Source organism: Haemaphysalis longicornis, unplaced genomic scaffold (assembly GCF_048455015.1).
Source record: "Haemaphysalis longicornis isolate Haplotype H1 unplaced genomic scaffold, Haemaphysalis longicornis Haplotype H1 scaffold_3, whole genome shotgun sequence".
Lineage (NCBI taxonomy): Eukaryota > Metazoa > Arthropoda > Arachnida > Ixodida > Ixodidae > Haemaphysalis > Haemaphysalis longicornis.
Genome location: NW_027526335.1, coordinates 18,050,871 through 18,073,161, shown reverse-complemented (window position 1 = coordinate 18,073,161; position 22,291 = coordinate 18,050,871). Strand labels below are relative to the sequence as shown.

Sequence of the window (22,291 nt, the reverse complement as noted above, 5' to 3'; positions counted from 1 at the left end):
TTTATTAACACGAAACTGTTTTATGCTGGTATACACCAAGATTTGAGTGACGTCTTATCCGCCACGGAAGTGATGCCCGTATACCTTTGCCGACGCGACCCCCACGCAGGAAGTCGCTCACCAAGCACACCCACAAGACAGCCGCCAACCCGCAAATAATGCTCAGCCGCAGATTTCGCTGCGCCTTTCACTTTCGTGTTTTACCAATTCCCATTACAGAGGAACCAACCACAGTTTTTTTCCCTCCCCTTTCTCCGGCAGTACTCTGACGCAATCAAAGCCCTTGGCCGCTGGAGAGAGAAGACAACTTTCGCCGCCTGTAAGAAGATATTGGTAAGCAGGCGCTTCTAGTCTCCGGTAATGCCAAGCTACGATGAATGGCACTACATGCACAGCCTCCCAAATTATATCACAGGAGCGACGACCGATCGGCATGTCAGGGCCTTATCACAGTGCCACCGGCGAAATAGGCGAGACTACGCGCACGCGCAAAAAAACCCTCTCTTTTGTGAGCATCGTCTGCTACGCTGTTTCCTGAGAGCGCTACGCCCCCTGCCGCGATAGCGGCATGACTTCGTTTGCGAAAAACAGGGTTATTTGAAGCACATGCGCATCTCCAATGCGCGTTCGATTTTTCATCGTATCACTTGCGCAGCACGTGAATTAGGAATGTTTACGATGCTTAACTACCTTTGGTGGCTGGCGAAAAAGTACATTCTAGGCACTATACTCATAGGAACAACAGGGGTGTGTTGCTCTAGCGTAGCAGACGACATTCTTACATTCTCTGGCCTATTTCGCTGGTGGGCACCGTGATAAGGCACTGACATGCCGACCGGGCGTCGCTTCCGTGATATTAAAAATTTGGGAGGCTGTAGGTGGAAGCGGACTTGGTGTTCACGACAGCAAGAAACGACTGAGGAGCCATCTTGCCCTACACAAGAGAAGTGCTTGCTACATTAGCTGAGTCGTGTTGGCCGGCGGGCCCTACGTGAACGGGGCGTGCCAATGTAGTATGCGTTCGTAGTGCGGCCTTGAAGTTATCGTCCTTCACGTGGACCCTTCCCGGTGTATCTCTTCCCGGGTTATGTATGAATATTTTATCTCCGAACGTGTGTTTCGAAAAAAAAAAAAAATCGCACCTCATCAAAAATGGGCGTAATGTGCCGAAATGTTAGCGCTCATATGTGCGAAAACTCAATATATTCAAGCGCTCGAAAATGTGACGTTGTTTCTGTTTTTTGTCATCGTCGCTGGTATTTGCATTTTGACTTCTAATTTCTGTGGTAATCAAATTCATGTCACTAAAGACTACCTTATTAATTTTCTTTTTATGGTGTCTGATGCCTAAGTTTTACTCAATTCTTTGAGAAGACGCATTAAAAAAGCAATGACAAGGAGCCTAGGGATATTTATAGTTTACCGAAAAAGGCTGGCTTTAGAGTATACTATATACATAGCATGTTTAGCTCAGAGGAAGGAATTTAGTAACGATGATTTAGTTATAAATACAGTTCTCAATACAATTTCAGGTTGTTTTTCTAGTGTGGAAGCACTAAATGGATTAATTACAAGAAGTAAGTCCGCCCTGAGGATTGTTGTGTTCCGTGACTCTGCAGCCGTGCCCACAGAGTGGTACATAATAGGTGCATTGACCACCGCTTCATAAAATGGTCAATAAATCAATCAATCAGTCAGTTAGTCGGTAGGTTGGTCGGTCGGTCTGGTGTGATCTGGTCTGGTGTGGTGTGGTGTGGTGTGGTGTGGTCTGGTCTGGTCTGGTCTGGTCTGGTCTGGTCTGGTCTGGTCTGGTCTGGTCTAGTCTAGTCTAGTCTAGTCCAGTCCAGTCCAGTATAGTCTAGTCTTCTTCAGTTCCGTCGTCATCGTCGAAGATATGTACTTTCACGCTGAACCTGATGCACACGGTTTAAAGAAAACAAGCAAGATCCATTTGGACCCCTTACAATGACGCAAATTAACCGTACGAGGCTTCTTTGCGCACCTAGAAGGAACCTGTGCCAGATCGTCTTGTATTTTTTTTTATTTCAGGATCCCGTGTATTCGCTGCCGGCGTTCATCGGAGGCAATATTGTGCTGATGCTCTGTACCTACGGGGGAAGGGTGTTTGAATTGTACCACCTGCTTCTTGGTTGGCACGAGAGCGCCGGGGACTTGAAACTAGTAAGACAGCACAATTACTTTCGCCACCTTTCTCTCCCTCTCCGGACCCACACACACAAGCAGATGCGACATTGCCATCTTTTGGTTATGCGTAATACGCAAAGACACTAAGCGCACACCGACACAAACGAACAAGTTTTCAGTTGCACCTATCCAAGCAGAAAAGGTATGAAGTTCAGACACAAGCGGCCCATATGGGCAGGTTTTTGGGCGTTTACTGTCTTGCCCAACCATTGCCTAAAATTCTCAAACCCTCCCGAGCAGGAAACACAGTCACTAGAAATAGCCCTGGCCAGGGCAATGCTCTGATAACAGCTTGCAAAGGGGACATACGGATGGTCTTAGAGCTTGCCAGTCCTCGTCAACACAACATGGCAACGTATTTCAGGCCTGCTGCAAGAATAATATAGATAGAAGGTAGTACAAACGCACGGAAGCATTGTTTTAAAGCGTAAGCATTCGTAGGCCACTCGACCAAAAATCTTTCCATTCGTCCGTCTGTAACGAGTGACGTATACAATGCGCTCCAATAGGTATGCATATCCGATGCACGTAATAAATGGTCTTTTATTAGTAAAAATACGTTGATTGATTGAACACCCTATAGGGCCTCCAAGGCAAACGTATACGTGGAGGTGCATGGACGGAGATGAGCCCCTGGAAACTATGCTTACGCGCATATCCCCTCTGGAGCGTCTAAACTTTTTTTTTTTAATTCTCATTATAGCGGGAAAGTGTCAGTGTTTGGGAGTCCAGCAAAGTAGGAATGCTGAACTCGTATTTAGGGCGGCGGATTGGGTGCCGCCAGGCCTTCTCATGTACTTTGATAGCGGTCATCGAGTGAACCGCAATCTCACGCCGAACGTGGTTCAACGGAAATATGTATTTTGAACCATCGAGTAATGAAAGCATTTTTTTCCTTTATGGTTAGTTCGAATGGTTCTTCCCACGTGTGCGACCTGTCAATCCTTGCATATTTATAAGCGCAGTTGTTGGTGGAGTGGCCTCGGAATCTGAGAATTTTAAACAAAAGCGGAGGGGGTCGGAAAGGCAGAAAAAGTGACGACTCATACCGTTAAATAATCTCGCAATGCCTTTCACTGCGTGATAAAATTTTAGCTTTCCTGTTACCTACGTATACTGGAAAAGAGTTTTTCGAATCTACTTTCTTCATAACCCTTTTGCAAACAAGCCAGCAGATATATATATATATATATATATATATATATATATATATATATATATATATATATATATATATGGAGGTCGTGGGTTCGGATCCCACCCGGTGGGCATTTTTTCACCTCTTTCTATGACTCACCACAACCTCCCCTTTGCCTTCCGAGGTTTTCTTGACTGCCAACCCTTATTTTCTGTCTTATTTCACGTTTCCCATTTTCTGATTCGCTACATGCTTAGCGAGGGCCTCTCTTCTGGCAGTCTTGGTGCCAAAGGGAGCTTAAGAGGGTTCAACGCTGGTCGACCACTCTCGACATGCCGTAGACACTCGAGTCACGGCCCGGGGGTTAAAAAGAAGGTCCCCTTCACCCCGAGTAGTCCGAGTGGCGCTGGCTACCACCCCCAAGTGCAGGAAACAAAAATACCTTAACATAAATACCCGAGAAAGTGCTGGGGAAATAGCCCCGCTGGTAGCGTAGTGGCTATCGCACCAGACCGGTATTCTGGAGGTCGTGGGTTCGGATCCCACCCGGCGGGCATTTTTTCACCACTTTCTTTTCGACTCAAAAAATTCTTCACCTCTTTCTATGACTCACCACAACCTCCCCTTTGCCTTCCGAGGTTTTCTTGACTGCCAACCCTTATTTTCTGTCCTATATATATATATATATATATATATATATATATATATATATATATATATATATATATATATATATATATATATATATATATATATATATATATATATATATATATATATATATATATATAGAGAGAGAGAGAGAGAGAGAGAGAGAGAGAAGCACTTTATTTTACACCTGGGATTTAGGGGGAAGGGAGGCCGAAGCCTATACGGCTTCGGCGACCGCAAGGGCCCGTGTGGTTAGAGTTTATTGAACCGCCAGGTCCGAGCTCCCCAAGGCCTGTTCCCGTTGAATGAGGGTTGGGGTAGGAGGGAAAAGGGTCGTGCGGACACTCACAGAGCGAATGAAAGTGGGTATCACGTTGGTGGTAATGCGGGCAGTGTGGTGTTGGAAACTTGTGTGGGTGCGTGTGTATTAGAATGGTTCTTTGGGGGAAGCAGTGAGTTTGTAGGATGCGCCGCATGTTGGCGGCAGCGTGCCTTAGCGACGGGTGCGGTGGGGGATAGTGCCTGCGGAGGAGTTGGTAGTGCTGGGCGACCTCTTGATATGTTAGAAGTGCATACTGAGAAGCCGTTGGGAGACACCGTCGTTAGGCGGAAAAGAGAGGCCTGCTCGGGTGGTTTCTTCCGCAAGATTTGCAGGTGCCCCTGGCAAGGTTGCGAAGTGCTTGTCGGGAATCGGTGAGAATTTTCATGAGGGTGGGGGTGTGTGGGAGGGCGAGGGCCACTGCCGATTCGTCCGCTGTCACCGAGGAGTTAGTGAGGATGGTTAAGCAATTGGTTGGTGCATCCGCGAGTTAGGTAAGCACTACTGCAATGAAGGCTTACTTGGAGTGGTACTGTGCTGCGTCCACATAGAAGGCGCCGCTGCGATAGCGCATGTAACTTCATCGTTAGGATTTCAGCCAATCACGGCGGGAGTGGTAAAAGCGGGGCAGTTGTATGCAACCCCCCCCCCCTACTCCCCTAGAAAAAGGACAGTTATGTTCTGTTCACACCTATATTGAGGAATGTATCGTGATATATAAACTAAATAAAATCAGAAACTGTAAAAAGCGAAGTGTAAAAGAAGGTGCCTACCTTTTCCTAAAGACAGATTTACAAATACTGAATTATTCCGTAGAGTAATGTGAGAGTTAGGTTTGGCTTGTTACGTGCGTTCTAACGAATTTTCATACGCAGTCCAACAGTGATTATAGCGAAGTATTCCTTGTACAATTTCTGGTAAGCGCCGAAAAGTGAGCTTATGACAATTCAATAAGCTATGTTTCCCTCACAAAAATATGTATCTCGATCATTGTTTCTCTGAATGTACGGCCTAAAGGAGCCATGAAGAGAAAATGCTTAAAGGAGCCATGAAGGAGCCATGAAGAGAAAATGCAAAGCTTAAAGGAGCCATGAAGAGAAAATGCAAGTTGGTTTTATTCGAAAGATTTCGTGTTTTATAGTGCCCCCAGCGCTTGTCCGGGTACAAACGGTGCTTTATTCACTGAGAAATTAAACAATTTAGGTTAAAATTTTGATTTTCCCGCTCAATCGTGCGTTTTCGTGGTCCCAAGTGACATCACTGAAACCGACCGCTCTGCAGCCTAGAGTACCTTCATTCACGCATCCACCGTACAGGGTAGAGACACGTATACGCTGGCGCCGCCATTTTCGGTTGCTCGCTCGCCGCCGAAGCAAGTCATTGTGTCAAAACCGCGCTAAAATTATCGCCACAACGCGGTTTACTGAAGAAGTTTGAATCATATTGTCTGTTTCGCGTTGCTAGGTCTCGTGGGAAACGAAAAGAATAACGCGTTGAGCCCGTTGGCCCAATTGCGGCGGCACGGGACCGTTCAAAGGTTGTCTCCACCCTGTACAGCGGTGTTGGTTTGTTCCCGCGTTTCTTTACGTTCCGTAACCTAGATGGCGCCACCATACCGTGGCAAGCGTTTGGTTTGTTTTTGCCCGCATTTAAACCTGGCTTGTTTTTGTTCTGGGAGAAAATATTCGTTCCCCGAAACAGTGCTCGCTCGACAAATGGGGTCACGTAAGACACCGTTGCTTGCGTCAATCGGCCAGTGTCGTCTGAGACAACCCCAAGCCCCGTACTGCTGTGCAGCTAAACCAAAGCATGCTGTGCGCAGTACGAACAGCAGAACGCATCAGTTCTTCTATGTTTACATGTGCTTTCGTAAATTCCACTGTTTGTCCCATCATTCTTATTGCTTTGTAAAGAATGTGCCCTAAATTTAAGCGCAAATCGCTCGTTCGTCTAGTTTGTAAGCTCTACCTAATTTGCGTCTGCTTCTGCCAGCCTCCGCCAATCGCAGAGCTTAGCCCATGTGACATCACAGGTTCTGTTGCGGGAAATGAGCTGGTGGGTCGCATGACCATTCCCGTTTTTCCTAATTATGTAGCTTATTTGAGCGAAGTTTACGTTAAAAGTGGTGTCAGTATGATTCTAACGACACAATCTTTTGAATGAACCAAACTTGTGTTTTCTCTTCATGACTCCTTTAAGTGATTCTACATACCAGGACTGAGTGTTAGAAAGCACATTGAGGATGCATTTCTAACGTATCTTAGGTGCAGTGTACCTGTACTAAAGCAAGATAAACTATGCATTTGGTCATTAATTGTTTTATCTAAAGCTGTGTCTTGTTCCGTGCATTTTTTTTTTTTCAGTTGGAGGCATGGACCGGAGAAAAGGTTACACAGGCAGAGGGCACGCCTAAGCCGGTAGGTACTCCGGGTAGCTGCAAATGGTACCCATAAAGAAGAGAGCACATCTGCGCCTGTGTGGCAGGATGACGCTGAAGGAGCGTGCGGCTTCGGGCTGTTGCTGAGTTTCTGCGAGAATGCGAGTTCAGTGTTTGGCGCCATCAATCGTTTGGCAGATGGAGCCGGCGGTGGTGACTTGGTGGCGGGGAGGATAGCATAGCAATTTGCAAATATTCTGCAATTACACATTATTTGGTGGGTACAATTTCGAATAAGTGAATTTAGTTTATTTTCTTTATCTAGGCATTTTATTGGTTTTTGAGGGCCTCGCGTAAAATTTGGCCACTTTTTGTACTGAGGTCACACAATGTCTGCGCCGGCGTCAGTTCCAGTGCCAGAGTCGCCTTGGTGTCAGTTGCACACACGGCTGCAGGCGCTGCAGGCGACCGTGCCTGCTGAGCACCGTCCGACCACCCATTAGTTAGTAAGTATACTAGAGAGGAAACTGCACCTTAGAATCCATGTCGTCGGGGGGTATTATGGGAAGACCCCCGCTTCCAGCTTGGGCTTGGCATGACAATTGGATTCTTAGCGTTTTTTTTTTTTGGATTTGCTTTCCTCACTATGCATAGCACGTCTACGAGCTATACAAGGTAGCTGAAATCCTCCCTGTTCTGTGGTAGCCATGAGCCGTAGCAACTGCGTGCTTGGTGAAAGAGCAGACAGTGCGTGATCGCACCTAACGTTGGTCATGCTGGAGTCGAAGGAGCGTATGACTGAGCGGGTAATACGCCGCCGCGAAAGTTGTAGCTGACGAAAAGAAACGAAACCAAACGTGCTTTGACGAAGGCCAGATACAACAGGTACGGGCGCCTGCATCCGTCCTATCTTGTCTTCGTCCACGATTGTTAACGCCACGTCTTCCTTTTTCTTCAAGTATGGACCAACTCGCTGAGCAACAAGTTTTGTTAAACTGAAGCTGACGGTCGGTGCACCGGTTGTTACGAAGGCGACGCTTTCATAGGCCCGCTCAAAAACATTTCCAAGCTCTTCAAACAAGTCATTATTTGAAATAATGGTAAAATTAATAAAGTAAGAGTCTCTACTAAGTCCCCCCCCCCCAGATATTAACATTGTTGTTAACTACCAGCTTGGTCTGCAGAGTAGCAGGCACCATGCTCCGGCAAAAATATACGCCTTACTTCCTTTTTTATTAGCTTTAAAACAGCCTGTTTTATTTTCTACTTATTTAATAACAAACCATTCTTTTGCGTTTTTGTCGCACATAGAGATTGTCGCACTGTGTTCGAATATACGGACACTAAGACGTTTCAATCCAAGCCAATGATGAAACTAAGGCGAGCACATGGTATAATGGCGGCCCATGACGACACAGACGGCCTTGATGTGAGCCCGATAGACGTTAGCGCCGAATTCCTCTCTAGTGTATATAGTAAGAAACTCCATGCGACCACCCACGGGGATAGAACTGACTCCACTGCGCAGGCGCGGCGCCTGTATCATCCCCGTAAAATCATCGTCGGCGAGGCCAGCGGGACACCCGTCCCTTCCCCACTCCAGTTGTCGCTGCGCCCAATATTGCCAGCCGCAAGAGGGCGCTCGCTCTTGGAGGCCGTCATGTCGTTTCCGCTTGGCGGTGATGACGTCCTTTAGCGGACTCTTGATGAACACGGCTGATAGCGAACGGCTGGCGCCCACGGAAAATAGCTCAATAAGCCTAGTAAGGCTCTCGCGTTAAAAAACAAAACATAAAAAAAAACCCAGAACAATGACCTTGCGGTAAAGCAGTCGTGCGCGAAGCCTACGTGATGCGTAGCTATATAATGAATTTATGGTGCTCCAGTTGTTTAGCTGTGCAAAAGCACTGTTTGCTGTGTATATGAGCCACGTTAAGCCCCTCCTAAAAAAAGCTAGTATCATCAGCGTAGACAATAAACTTAGGGGTTTCTGTAATGTGTATACTCAAGGACAAATAAAATTCGAACGCGAAAATATGAACCAGAACACATAGAGTGCGCCTTTTCACTCCTTGCAAGTCAATCCGCCACATAGCTTCATAGCAGTACCAAAGGCTTGAAATGCGACCTTCCAAATATGCCACAGCCACGTCATTGGGGATTTCCACAAACCGTATTCTTAGATTTCGCATGTTCTGGTTCATATTTTTGTATTTGCTTTTCGTTTGTCCATGACTGTACACTGCAATTTATACACACGTTAAGCAATACCGGTCCTATAGAATGGTTCTTTGAGGGACACCGCCATGGAGCCTTTTGAAGTTTGAACTGACGCTGTTTTTGTTACGTATTGCTTTCGATGCTCTAGATAATTTCGTAACAACGCTAGAAATATACACACACCGTTACTCACTCGATCACGTGTCCTAGGTTGGAGTAAAGAGGGCGGGACAAAACACTGTAGAGTATACGGGTCGGAAACCTGCGGCCCGCGGGGGAGCATTATGCTGCCCCCGGCGCGACGTCAGAATCCTGCTCCCCAATGTCACTTCCTATCTGTCTGAGTCGTCCTCTGGGGACGGCTCAGCGAGCAATGGAACGGAAGATGATAGGTGTAACAGTAAGGGAGAAGAAGAGAGCGGAGTGGGTCAGGGAACAAACGCGTGTTAAGGACACATTAGTAGAAATCAAGGAGAAGGAATGGACGTGGGCATGTAATGCTGTAATGAGAAGGCAAGATAACCGTTGGTCATAAAGGGCAACAGAGTGGATCCCTAGAGAAGTCAATTGTGGCAAAGGGCGGCAGAAAGTTAGATGGGCAGATGAGATCAAGAAGTTTGCGGGGATAAAATGGTCGCAGTTGGCACAGGACCGGGATAATTGGAGATTAATGGGAGAGGCCTTTGCCCTGCAGTGGGCGTAGATAGGCTGGTGATGATGATAGTGATCTATCTGAAGGCTGAAACGGCAACTTTAACCTCACATGGGGTTAGACAGAAACAAAGCACGATCGCTTCCAATTGGCATTGCCCCCATATTCACATCTGGCCAGATATCGTCTTCACTTATTTCCTTTGCACCGGTACAAAAAAAGCGCACCTCCACGCCCTCGGCCCCGATCTGCCGTCCAGCCCTTGCCGCGTCGGCTTCATGCAAGTCGGCTCGCCACCTCGAAAGGTTGCCGACCCTTGCTGTAGAGTATAAAAGCCCCTGGGTCGACATCTTCGGCTGTGTCATATCACTGAGAGGAATAACAAAAGTTGCGGCAGCTTTATCGACAAAGGGAGACTGTATATTCTATGCGCGTTTATCAATTTATGCTCGGCGTCTCTGCTGCACGATGAAAAAAAAAGAGATCATTATTTACTATTAGAATACGTTGACGGATAGACTGCACAAAAACTCTAATGAAATCCAGTTCTAAATAAACGCAACGCATTAAAAATATTCGTTCTCTTATTCAAATGACGTCTCTTTTCAGGTGACGCTTTTCATCGCCATTAATATTGTAAGCGCATTGATTGCTGCAGTTAAGGTAAGCATATCGGCTGTAAAAGCGAGAGTTTTCCTATGAACACAGCAATAGAGCAAAATCTATTGAGAGGCATGAGTGAGGTTGGCCTGCAGCCTCCATTATCCTTTCCCAAGTGGGATTGTCGGTTGCTACAGAAGGCTTCATTTCTGTTTTTGTGCGGTCAATGCAGATGGTATACGCGGGAGATGTCTGGTTTAGCGAAGCTTGGGACATGTGGCGCTTTTACACGTCCTCAGAATTGACCATTAAAGGACCCTATTAAACAATAAAAGTATTAAAATAAAGGACCCTATTAAACATACATTGCTGCAATAAAATTAAAAAAGAAAATTAATGCACGGCAATTCTTGGAACTGTGTAAGGAGGAAAGGAGGAAGTTTTTTCTGCACAGAATTGCGGTTGCAGGTTCAAAACGAGGAAGTTTGCTTTTTTGCTCAGTGACCTCAGTGACGTTGTTTTCCTATAATGGGAGCATAGTTTTTGACCAGAGAGTAGCCGACGTGGCACATGCTCTTGCCAGGTGGTGGCTGTCATGCACAGGGAACGCAAGTATGGTTGCCTGTTTTTCAGATACTTGGGTGTTTTCAACATACTGAAAACTGCTGTACTAATATCTAGCCGGGGTTTCAGCACTCTTATGCCTTTTGTTAAAGTGCACAGTGTGCTGAAACTCCGGCTTGCTATCTACGATAGGAAACAGCATCTCCCAAAGTCAACTGTTGGCGGCATCGTGCGGACGCCGCCACGCGTACCCCTCACCGACAGAGCGAAGACAGGCTACCGCGAGTGCCCAGACGAACAAGAGGGTTTATTAGACGAGTAGTACCGGTAATTACAGAGTGCATGCACCCGGTTGCTCATATAGGGTAAGGTAATTACGATGCACCAAAGTGCGCCTTCGCGACCGGCGGCCAGAAGTGTCGGGAGTGTCGCTAGAAAAGTAGGCTTATGAGAGGCCAGACCTCGGTTTCCGACCTCGGAGCTAATGGCTATAGGTCCGAACGTGGTGGCGGCAACACGGCGTCCGTTCTGGCTGGGTCACCCCAAAAGGCCGTCTTTCACACGCCAAAGCGCATAGGCTATGTCTCCTCAATGTCTATTACAGCCCCAAAGCACACACGCATAACTTCAGCAACTTACGCTGACCAAGCGAGCGGCTGCTCACCAACCCCCTCATTATACTTGGAGATTTTAACGCCCCGCATACAACCTGGGGTTACACACGTACAACCAAGAAAGGGAGGCTGCTCTGGGAGTTGGTGCAGGCGCGAAGGCTCGCAGTCGAATCTGATCCCACCGTCCCCACTCGGATCGGAAACGGCGCCGAAACCGATACCTGACGCTCTCGCACCGAGTCAAAGAACTGAAATGGCACTGCACTCCTCACACTTTGGGCAGTGACCATTTTATTATTCAGTCCACTCTCCAACTTGATTCATCACTCTCCCCACGGTTACGGCAGACCCACATCACCGACTGGCCAGCATTTTCAGGGAGACCTGTCAGGGGCAGGAGCCACCCGACGATGATATGTCGGTCCAGAGTTGGCTTAGTCGCCTTATAGATATTGTAAGCGCAAGTGACTGCCGAGCTTCCTTCATCGTTTTCCCTCCATTTATTTGCCATCAGTCCATCGTCTTCGTCTTCTTACCTCGCCCGTTCATCATCAGCACCTCATCGCCTGGGCGCGGAACGCTCGATCATCATCATCGTGGTTTGAAGTCCCTTCTCGCGTTCGGGCTGCTGCTTGCCGAATAAAGGGCCTTCTCGCCTTCAACAAAGCCTTCTCGCCGGAGCCTCTCAATATTAAGAAAACTCATGACCTCCCTTTGGACCCGGGCATTCCTTCAGAAACAGTCGACACGCGTTTGCAACATCTATGGGAGGCTTACACAAGCCTCCAAACGCGATGGCGCCGACAAAAACACAATAGCCGTCTACGACTAAAACTACCCCGCCTCAACACAGCCGAATTAGCCCGAGCTCAGTGGGGGCAATTTTGCGACAGCAGGAGAGGTAACCTCGGCATGCATCGTACATGGGCTATTGTAAGAAACATGCTCGACCCAACCCACTCTAAAACGACTAGCGGAAATCGTCTTACTACAATCATACACAAATTTGACGGAACCAACGAGCAACTTCTATCAAGACTCCGGGACCTATACCTAGCACAGGGTACTCAGGAGCCCCTCTCTGCGTACGGGCGCTCTGAAAACTCAGACATGGACCGCGCAATCGCGGTTTCGGAGGTTCGCGCCGAATTAATCAAAATTCGCCCGGGCTCGGCACCTGGGGAAGACGGCATTACCAACAAGCTCCTTCGCAACCTGGATGATCAATCCATTGAGATCTTAATGCGCTATTACAATCATCACTGGGGAGCCGGTATCATCCCCCCCCGAATGGAAGCACGCAAAGGTCTCGCTCATTCCTAAACCCGGCAAGCCTCTCGACCTCGCGCATCTCCGGCCCATCTCCGTCACCTCTTGTGTAGGAAAGGTTCTTGAACATGTCATTCACGCACGCTTGGTACAGCATCTCACCCTCACAGGATAATTCCCCCACACCATGTTCGGCTTTCGGGCCGGACCCCCCCCCCCCCCCCCTCACGTTCACCTCCAACTAAAGCACCACATTATAACTCCCCTGTCTCGTGTAGACTCTGCAGCGATACTCGCCCTGGATTTGCGAAAGGCTTTCGACCGAGTGTCCCACAAACCCATTCTGCAAAACCTGACACCCCTAGCCCCGGGGACTCGTGCTTACAATTACATTCGCGATTTCCTTACCGATCGCACTGCAGTCCTTCAGATCAACGACCTGCGCTCTGACATAATACACCTACCTTCAATAGGTACCCTGCAGGGCGCTGTCCTGTCACCACTGTTATTCAATATAGCGATGATTAATCTCCCCCAGCAGTTGAATAACATACCATCCCTTCATCACAGTCTTTATGCCGACGACATCACCTTATGGACGACCGGGGGCAATGATGGACACATTGAGGATACCCTTCAACAGGGAGCAGATGTCGTCGCTGCCTACGCTCGTGGCATTGGACTTGAATGCTCACCGGAAAAAAACGGAGCTACTAATCTTTCCTGCTAAACGCACCAGCAGAGACACTTCTCCTCCGCACATTACAATCCGAGTTCAAGAACAATTCCAGGTGCAGTGCCTGAAGATCTTAGGCTTATACATAGAGAGCAACCGTGCTAACACCACGTTCATAGCACGCCTCACTTCCCAGGTCAATCAAACTATCAATCTCACACGTCGTATAGCTACCCTACATCAGGAGCTCAAAGAGGCAGAGCGCCTTCGGCTGATACAGGCTTTCATTATTAGTCGCATCACTTACTCTCTTCCCTACTTGCTCCCTTCGCCCACGGAATTAGCCAAAATTATTGTCTAATTAGGACAATTTATAAAACAGCGCTGCAGGTATCTCAGAGCACATCCACTGCCCGCCTTGAATCCCTTGGGGTCTTTAACACCGCCGAAGAATTGATTGAGGCGCATCTCTTGAGTCATCTCACTCGTCTCACAGCCACGCTCTCAGGCAGAATGCTTCTCCGACGGCTGCGCCTTGACAGCCCAGTCCTTATCGACGTGCCCATTCCCCTTCCCAGCCTAATAACGGTAAGACCCATGAGCTAATAACGGTAAGACCCATACCGCGCAATATGCACCCGACTTTTCATCGAGCGCGCCGGGAGCACAGGGCAAGGACGTTAACCAAGCGGTACCCAATCACCCTCTCCACTGTGTACGTTGACGCTGCGAGATACAGGAGCCGTGAAGCTTATGCGGTAGCGGTCATTAATGGCCCTGACGCCCCTCCGCTTGCTTCCCTTACACTGCAGACTCACTCCCCGGCGACCGCGGAAAAGGCGGCAGTAGCCCTAGCCTTAACCCTCAGGCTGCCCTCCTCCATCGTAATCTCCGATTTCAAAACGGCCGTTCAAAATTTCGCCAAAGGAATGATCTCGCCTTTGGCTCTCAAAATCCTTCTTCGAAATTCTCCCACCACCCCAGTCAGGCTGGTATGGACTCCGGCCCATACGGGTGTGGGGGGGAACGAGGCAGCACACAGGGCCGCTCGAGAGCTCACCGTCAGAGCTGGTCCTGGCCTTAAGCCCTTCCACGGAGCCCTATCATCCCGCAACAGACTTCTTACCTTCCACGACATAACCTCGCACTACCGCCTCTCCCGCCGCCAACTACCCCCAGCCGCTCCGACCTTCTCCAATGAAGAGGAACGCCTATGGCGACTCACCCAGACACACGCACTCCCCTGCCGATATCGACTTCGCCTTATCTACCCTTCTTTGTACCCCACCCCTTTGTGCCCCTACTGCGGGTCCCTCGATACCCAAGACCACTGCATGTAGCAGTGCCCCCGAAACCCATTCCCCCCATTTCACAGACGGAGAGCACTGGGTGAAGGCGTTGTGCAGCTCGGACCGTGAGGTCCAGGCTAAGGTCGTCCAGCGAGCTGAAATGGTCACCGGTCGGTTACCACCGACGGTCACCCGCCACCCAGACTAGCCCCGTGGGGCTCAAATAAAGTTTTTTCTCACTCTCTCAAACTGCTCAACGTCGGCACTCTCCCAAGACTATCTACCACACATTTCAACATCGGTCTCACACCTTTGGCCGGCGCCCCTCAACGACACCCCAGCCCCCGCACAACTTCTTATACGCAAACGATATCACGCCCCAGGTTACCCAAGATAGCGGCGCTCAGATCGAACAAGCTACAGCAATCTCCACAGTCACTCTCCACGCGGCCCAAGCGGGCATGCGGTGCGCACCCGCAAAATCTCAACTCTTTTTTACCTATTCACCTTCGGTGGTCCTAAGCTCTGGAACACTGGCGTTCACCCACAGCTGCACATCCCCAAGACCCGCCGCGGTGGCTCAGTGGCTAAGGCGTTGCGCTGCTGAGCACGAGGTCGCGGGTTCGATTCCCGGCCGCGACGGCCGCTTTTCTGATGGAGGCGAAAAGCAAAAACGCCCGTGTGTACAAGATTTCGGCGCACGATAAAGATCCCCAGGTGGTCAAAATTAATCCGGAGCCCTCCACTACGGCGCGCTTCATCGCCTGTGTTGCGTCGACGCGTTAAACCCCAGAATCAATCAATCAACATCCCCAAGGCGAACCACCCCCCCCCCTCCTTCCCACCAGGGTGTGCCCCATCAAGATACTCGGGCTTACTATATGTATATATGCAGCAGAACAAAGCCGTGTCTGCCGCCTATTCGTCGACACCACCTGAAAAAAGTCGATGATTACACATGTCCAACTAACGCCTACCAAAAGTCGTTTTTTCCCCGGACCACGCCTGAACGGCAACTGTTGCCTGAAAATGTTGTGCAATGCCCTGATGTTTCATCATATATGCGCGCGCTCCCGAACCCACCAAAATGTACTTGATCTGCGCTTGAGCGATGTTCTTGTATTTCTTTTTTTTCTTTTTCTTGTGCTGTTTCCTGTCGTTGTTATATTTGTACCGTCCACTCCTGCTTAAAGGAGCACTGACACCAATTTTCGGCGTTAATATTATTGCACAGTTCGCTTCCTTCACTCAACAGAATACCCTGGCTGAAATATGAGCGCCCTGCGACGCGAAGAACATAGTTCAATTAGATCGCATTTTTCGCGCCGACGGAGCAGCGCGCGGAGCGGCACTCAGCAAATGGACATCAGCGTGACATCACTCCAGGAGAGGAAAAAGAAGTGACGCGACAGCGCTCGTCAAAAACTCGTGACGTCACTTCACGCGCGCGGCCCCACGAGCGGCGAGCGAGCGCAACACCCTCTCAAGCGGGCGCAGGTGACGTCAGCACAAAGCGGTGAGGTCAAACCGGGAGGCTGTCATATGCGCCGTTCGGGATGAAAGCGCGGGAATTTGAAACAAACGATTTTCAGGCCGTTCAATGTAATTAACTATCGCGCGCTGAAGTATTTGAAGTGCTGTTTCAGGTTCGCCAGACCATTAAGCATCGATAAAAGCAATAAAAGTGTAACATAAAATTTTCGTGTCAGTGCTCCTTTAAAGCCTGGTGCCCAGGCTAGCAGTCTGTTTTAATTAATTAAATAAATAAATAAATAAATAAATAAATAAATAAATAAATAAATAAATAAATAAATAAATAAATAAATAAATAAATAAATAAATAAATAAATTTACGCGCCATCAAACATTAAAAAATGCGTACCAAATAAAGGGACTTCTACGACACATCTGCACCGGGAACCACGGCCCCACGGGAACGGGCTGAATCATGGCAGTCGATGCCCTTTTCACCTCCTCTACCCTCCTTTCAGAAGTACAGAAACCACCCGACTCGAAGCGACACAACGCAACCTATACAAAGCCACACTACGCACACCTCCAACGCATCCAACTCTCGCAAGTGTCACAGCTAGCCCTGTCGCGCTAAAATAGGCCGGACCAGTAACGTACAGGAAAGAGGAGGTGGCGCCGATCGTCGGCACCCCAGCAAAGAAAGAACTGAAACTAAAGCGTGGCAAACTGTTCGCATGGCGACGCAGTGAAACATCCCCCTCGCGAGGGGCACGATCAAATGCAGAGCATTTCCGGGGGCGCACGACGTTAAGTAGTTTGCGTTACGTTAATGTTGTTGCACTTGTGGCAACTGCTGACGAGAGAGCGCTCGTCAGCAGTAATTTGAATGAGTCAACGATATAAGGTGCGTTCGTAGCGTCCCATTCTGTGTCGGCTTTGTGGCGCAGTGGGTAGAGCACCATGTACATCGCGTTCCGCCCGCAGGGTCAAGGGATCGAAACCTGGCGCCGGATAGTATTTAGGGGGAGGGGTGCGGACAACGACGGTGCGGACTACGACGGGACAACGCGGGGGACATCGTGAATTACTGAAATGCTCTGCATTAAAAAAAAAAATTCTACCTCTCCACAACTTCCCTGTAGTGGTCATTGTTTTAAAAAAAGTAGTCTCCGCTGTTTTTTTTTTCTCCGGAATTGTGTGATGCACCGCAACTGAGAACAACTTTTCCTCGCAGGGAGCGCTAATCGCGGTGGTTTATCGCTACTACCTCTCGATTAAAGCTCAGAGGAGGAAGCAGGCGGCGGCGGCCCCCGCAGAGAGCCGCGGAGTTGAGCTGCAGCCGCTCCCTTCCGGCTCGAAGAACTCCCGTCAGCAATCGTCCGCAGACATGGGCCAAGCCTCGTCTTCCCGAGAGTCGGATGCGGATCTCCCGTTAGTCCAGAGGAAGAGTTCGGCGGACTCCGACGAGCAAGTGGTAGTTCTTTACTCGGCGGACATGGCAAGCGAGCGCTCAGAAACGAAGTTGGCGCGATCCTTCTTGGACGTCGACACCATCTGCGGTTCGAGCATCGTGCTTTTGCCGGTGGAAAGCGAAGAGAAACTTGCCGTGGCCTCAGTTCGTGCTCAACTACGTCGCAGCCCCACAAGCCCCGAAGAAGCCGGAAAGGCCCCTGGAACAGGTAGCGAGCGCTGTGCCTGTCGAACGGCTGTTTGGTTTCCTTGGCACGGTAGGCAGACCTCTCATGCGGGCGGAAAGGAGAGCGGGTTTGCGCGTTCCTGGTGGGTGGGCAGACCGTTAGAACCCCGGCACAAATAGATTCTTAGCGCGCGGACCCGGCTGGAGACGACCGTGCGAGCGGCTAAGTTAAGCAGGAGTAGGGCAGCTCTTTGTGCCATTCTGGGTCACAAGGCTGTGTATACGCTGTGAGCATCCCTAAAGGGGCCATGCAGATGAAATACAAGTTTGTTTTATTCGAAAGATTTAGTGTTTCATAGTGCCCCCAGCTCTTGTCCGGCAGCAAACGATGCTTTATTCACTGAGAAATTAAAAATTTTAGGCCGAAATTTCAATTCTCCCGCTAAATCGTGTTTTCGTGACGTCGACAATGACGTATCCAGAGCAGGGCCTTAAAACTAAAGACAGGTCGCTGACCATGGCTGATACCATCTCAGCCTGTTTGGTTATCTTGTTTATCGCCTACTTTCATAGATGGCGCTGCGATACCGCTGAAGTGCCAGTGTTCGCACTTATCTTTTGGTCCGACTTCTATCCATGCCGTATTTTTATTAGGGTTCATACTAATAGTTCCCTAGAACGTAAGCTATGGCTCGACAAATATGGTAATGTAAGTGACCGGGCCGCTTATGTCAGTTGGTCAGTGTTGTGACAGACACGTCCAATGCGTCCGACGGCTGCGTTAGGCAGTGTCACTCGGAAAGTGCAGCACTAACTTCTGCGGTGTTTACGCGTTCGTTCGTAACTTTAATGACCGCACAATTTTCACTGCTATGAAAATGGGTCCTAAATTTAAGGCAAATAGCTCGTTGGGCAAGCTTATAAGCACTGCTTAATTTGCATTTGCGTTTGCCAGCCTCAGCCAATTGCACAGCTGGGCTTATGACATCATAGGTTCTAGTGCGGGAAATGCGTTGGTGAGTCGCATGGAAATTCTCTTTTTTTCCTCTAATGATATAGTTTATTTGAGCGAAGCGTACCTTAAAAGTGTCCGTGCGATTCTAACGAGGCAATCTTTCGAATGAATCAGACTTGTGTTTTGTCTGCATGGCCCCTTTAAGCTTCAAACAGCAGGAGCGTGATGTAGGCGAATCGGCGCAAGATATATAAGCAAATATAGCGCAGAGAAGAGGACGGAGGAACAAAGCGCTCGTCTGTGGTTCTTGTGCTCCTTCTTTCGCTTGTGTGAGCTATTTTTTCTTAAGCTCCAAAGTTTGTTTTTCCTTTTCTGTTCATGGGCTTGCAACGCACTTTAGGAGCACCGAGTCGTGGTGATTGTCTTACGACTGGCACAATGGGAGGTAGGCAGGGCTGCTGCAAAGTCTCAACGAGTGCACTGATCTCGTTAGAGATGGGAGAAGGGTCAGCTAGTAGTCGAAAAATATCCCAATCTGTACAGTGGATTTCGTGTTTACACGTTTTAAGACCCTGTTTTAGCGTGATCCATATAGGGTAGTGGTCACTCCTCCAGCGGTCTCTTTCACAGGACCAAGAAGAACAGAGATTATACAATGCCCATGTGACGTCCAGTGTGGTGCCCTTTTGACGAAAGTGCACTGCACTCTGCTAGTGGGAATGTCTAGATCGTCAACCAAGATAAGGTTGACTGCGTGGGCTTCTCCTTCCAGTTCAGTTCCTCTGGGGGTATTTCCAGGGTATCCCCAGATGTTGTTAGGAGCGCTAAAGTTTCCTGAAATGAGAATGGCGCCTCCGGGAAAAATGGAGCGCAGATGTGTCACCCACAAGAAACCACCCCGTTTTGGGTGGCCGTAAGTATACGGAAACTAGGATTATCTTTTGCGGGGAGTTAAAGTCAATGCGTACTGCTACGACGTCTTGGAAGGCCGTGCAGTACGCGGAAGTGTCCAGCTGACAGTGCCGATGCCGAATATTTTTAGATGCAAAGCATCTCTTGCTCTCGGCTCCATCGTCCGTCGTCCGTCGTCCATCCATCCGCCGGCCCAGGAAGACACCGGCAACACTGCCGCTCCAGCATCTCATGTTCGGGGCTATGTCCCTTCCTTGTTGTGGCGCCGTCCACACCCCCACTGCGCATGCTCGGCTCATCTCGGGCCCGGCCTAGGAAGACACCGGTAGCACTGTCGCTCCAGGAGCCATTAAAGGGTAAGACACCACCGGGCGTTCAGCAAGCCGAGCATGCGCAGTGGGGGTGTGGACGGCGCAACAACGACAATGGAGGGACATAGCCCCGTCGCATCTAATAAAATTACACCATCTTCCCGTAGGGGAACCCTGACTAGTATGCGAAACAGCCATGGGCTCCGGTGTCAAGGTCGTAGGCTTAACGGTGACACGGCAGAAGACTAGAAGACGGCATGCAAATCATCCGCAACAGTATAGTAATGCGGCACAAGCTTTGACAAGCAGTGACTGAAAAGAGAAAGACAGCCCCGAGGATGACGGTGTAAATTAGACGGCTCTCCGGGGACTCTATTAGCCAGAGCAAGTGTTCGTAGATGCCGCGATCATTTGGTCAGAGTAGCCGAGTGCACTTACTCCGGCATTTGCCGCATATAAACAATTGCCCACGCCAATTTTTCGGATTATAAACAATGTCCCCATGTACGAACCACTACTGACGGTTCTTGCTTTTGCTTGCGGAAAATAGGAGTAACGTGTTGTTTTGCCGCATCTCATAGACACACAGAAGGCGTCCTGTAAAAAGATTGAGATGTGGTAAAAACAAGACTAGAACTCTCTCAGCAGGTATGAAAAGCTGCCATCTCACAGCCGACGAAGAGGCACTTGCCGGTTGAAACGGCACACGGCAGCAACGCGCTTGGTTCGTGTGCCGTTGCTTGCGCTTCTGTGTTTATATATATACTGTTGCACATTAGCCTGACGTCGCTCGATATCTCGTCGGACCGATGTACTTGTCCAGATACAGGGTTGTGGTCCCTATTTCGTAGCAAAACTGGAGTAGTTCGTTGCAGTGTTTAACAGTATACGTGACTAAGCCCATATACATAACCGAGATGGCGTGGCGGGCACAAAACAAGCAGGAGAGCTCCAAACGACCTCCCTATGGCACTTTTTTATATTTTGGATAAAGCGCGTATGCACATTTTTATATGGTGTTGATTTTCATGTCTGTTGAGTCTCTCAAATAGTGTTTCGGCCAATTTTCCTTATAGGGCGTGCTCCGGCTTCTTTTCAGGGCTCCTCTTCATGGTGTAATTTGCATTCCTTTCGTTTCACAGCCCACGAAAGCGCGTCAGTTGCATTCGAGATACACTCTCCACGCGGACACGCTGGGACGTCCAGTGCTGGACGCGTCGCCAGCCGCTCAAAGCACGACGTCGGAACGCGGGCAGCGACAGCGACGCGGGTCAACCATGGTGAACCGTCGACGTCGACGGGATTTCTCGTTGCAGCCGGCGCTTCGAAGACATCTCACGCTAAGCGCTACGGCCTGCGCAAGTCGACGAAACGCGTCAAGAACGTGGGCAAAGGTGCTGTGCAGTCGACGTCGGTATTTCTGGGCAAGGTGGGCCACAAAGTGGGCAAATTTATCAGCAAGCACGGGGGCAAAAAGCACAGAAAGTGACTGGTGAAAAGAAGAGTGTTTGCATAAAAAGTGTTTTATCACAAGACCGATAACGCGTATTCAGTGTATTAATTGTATCATACGGGATTTATACGGTCTTCTGCTAAGTAATCCGGCGTTACCTGAAAGTGCCCCCTGCGTACGCAAGATTTGTGGTGTGGCGATCTTTACGATCCTCGATACTTCGTATGCATAGTCGACCAGCAATCATCCTTACACTATTCGGGCGGCAAAATCTGTGGCATACAAGGATGTTGTTGTTTATTAACATCGGGTAACACTTAGCGAAACCGTTCAGCTGCCAAACAGGCCGTAGGATAACGTAAAGCTCCCGAGAGCACCGAATGTCAATATTGAAATACCGAACTTTGAACCTTTCCTTTTTAAATGCAGAGCATTTCTTTAACTCACGATGTCACCCGTTCTTGGCGTCCGTAGTTGTCCGCATCGCTCGCCTCGACATGCCCGGCTCAGACGTTTCGCTATCGGCGCGATGAACATTCGATAGCGCGCCCAGGCACGTTTCAAGGACACTCTCTCCCCTCTCTCGGACTCAACGTGCGCCGAGGCTGCCAATTTTACTGCTGACGAGCGCTCTCTCGTCAGCAGTTGCCACAAGTGCAACAGCATTAACGTAACGCAAACTACTTAACGTCGTGCGCCCCCGGAAATGCTCTGCATTTGATCGTGCCCCTCGCGAGGGGGATGTTTCACTGCGTCGCCATGCGAACAGTTTGCCACGCTTTAGTTTCAGTTCCGTATCTCCCCGCCGCGGCCGCGGAGAGAAGGCGGCCGGCCGCGACTCTCGCCACCGCGGCGCTGCGGTTGCGAGTTGCGCTAGGAAAGCGAGCGTCGTCTGCTAGCGGGGAGCGGAACGCCTTCCGCTCGGCATCTCCGGTCTTCGCCACTTCTGGCTGCGCACTGCAAAACAAATAACTTTT

General features: G+C 49.3%; 1 protein-coding gene across 2 annotated transcripts; it reads left to right on the top strand.

The window, feature by feature from the left end:
• Positions 1 to 546: 546 nt before the first annotated feature.
• On the top strand, positions 547 to 21,589 carry LOC144173182 (uncharacterized). 2 transcript variants are annotated; one of them, XM_077701690.1, is made up of 6 exons: positions 547 to 1,084; positions 2,050 to 2,181; positions 6,677 to 6,730; positions 10,172 to 10,225; positions 17,282 to 17,726; positions 21,004 to 21,589. In XM_077701690.1, exons 2-6 carry the CDS (start codon positions 2,098 to 2,100, stop codon positions 21,348 to 21,350), a joined length of 984 nt encoding a protein of 327 aa, XP_077557816.1. In that variant the 5' UTR covers positions 547 to 1,084; positions 2,050 to 2,097; the 3' UTR covers positions 21,351 to 21,589. The 2 variants fall into 2 exon arrangements, with proteins under 2 accessions (XP_077557816.1, XP_077557817.1); XM_077701691.1 differs by lacking the exon at positions 10,172 to 10,225 and having other exon boundaries at positions 549 to 1,084; positions 21,004 to 21,587.
• The last annotated feature ends 702 nt before the right edge of the window (positions 21,590 to 22,291 follow it).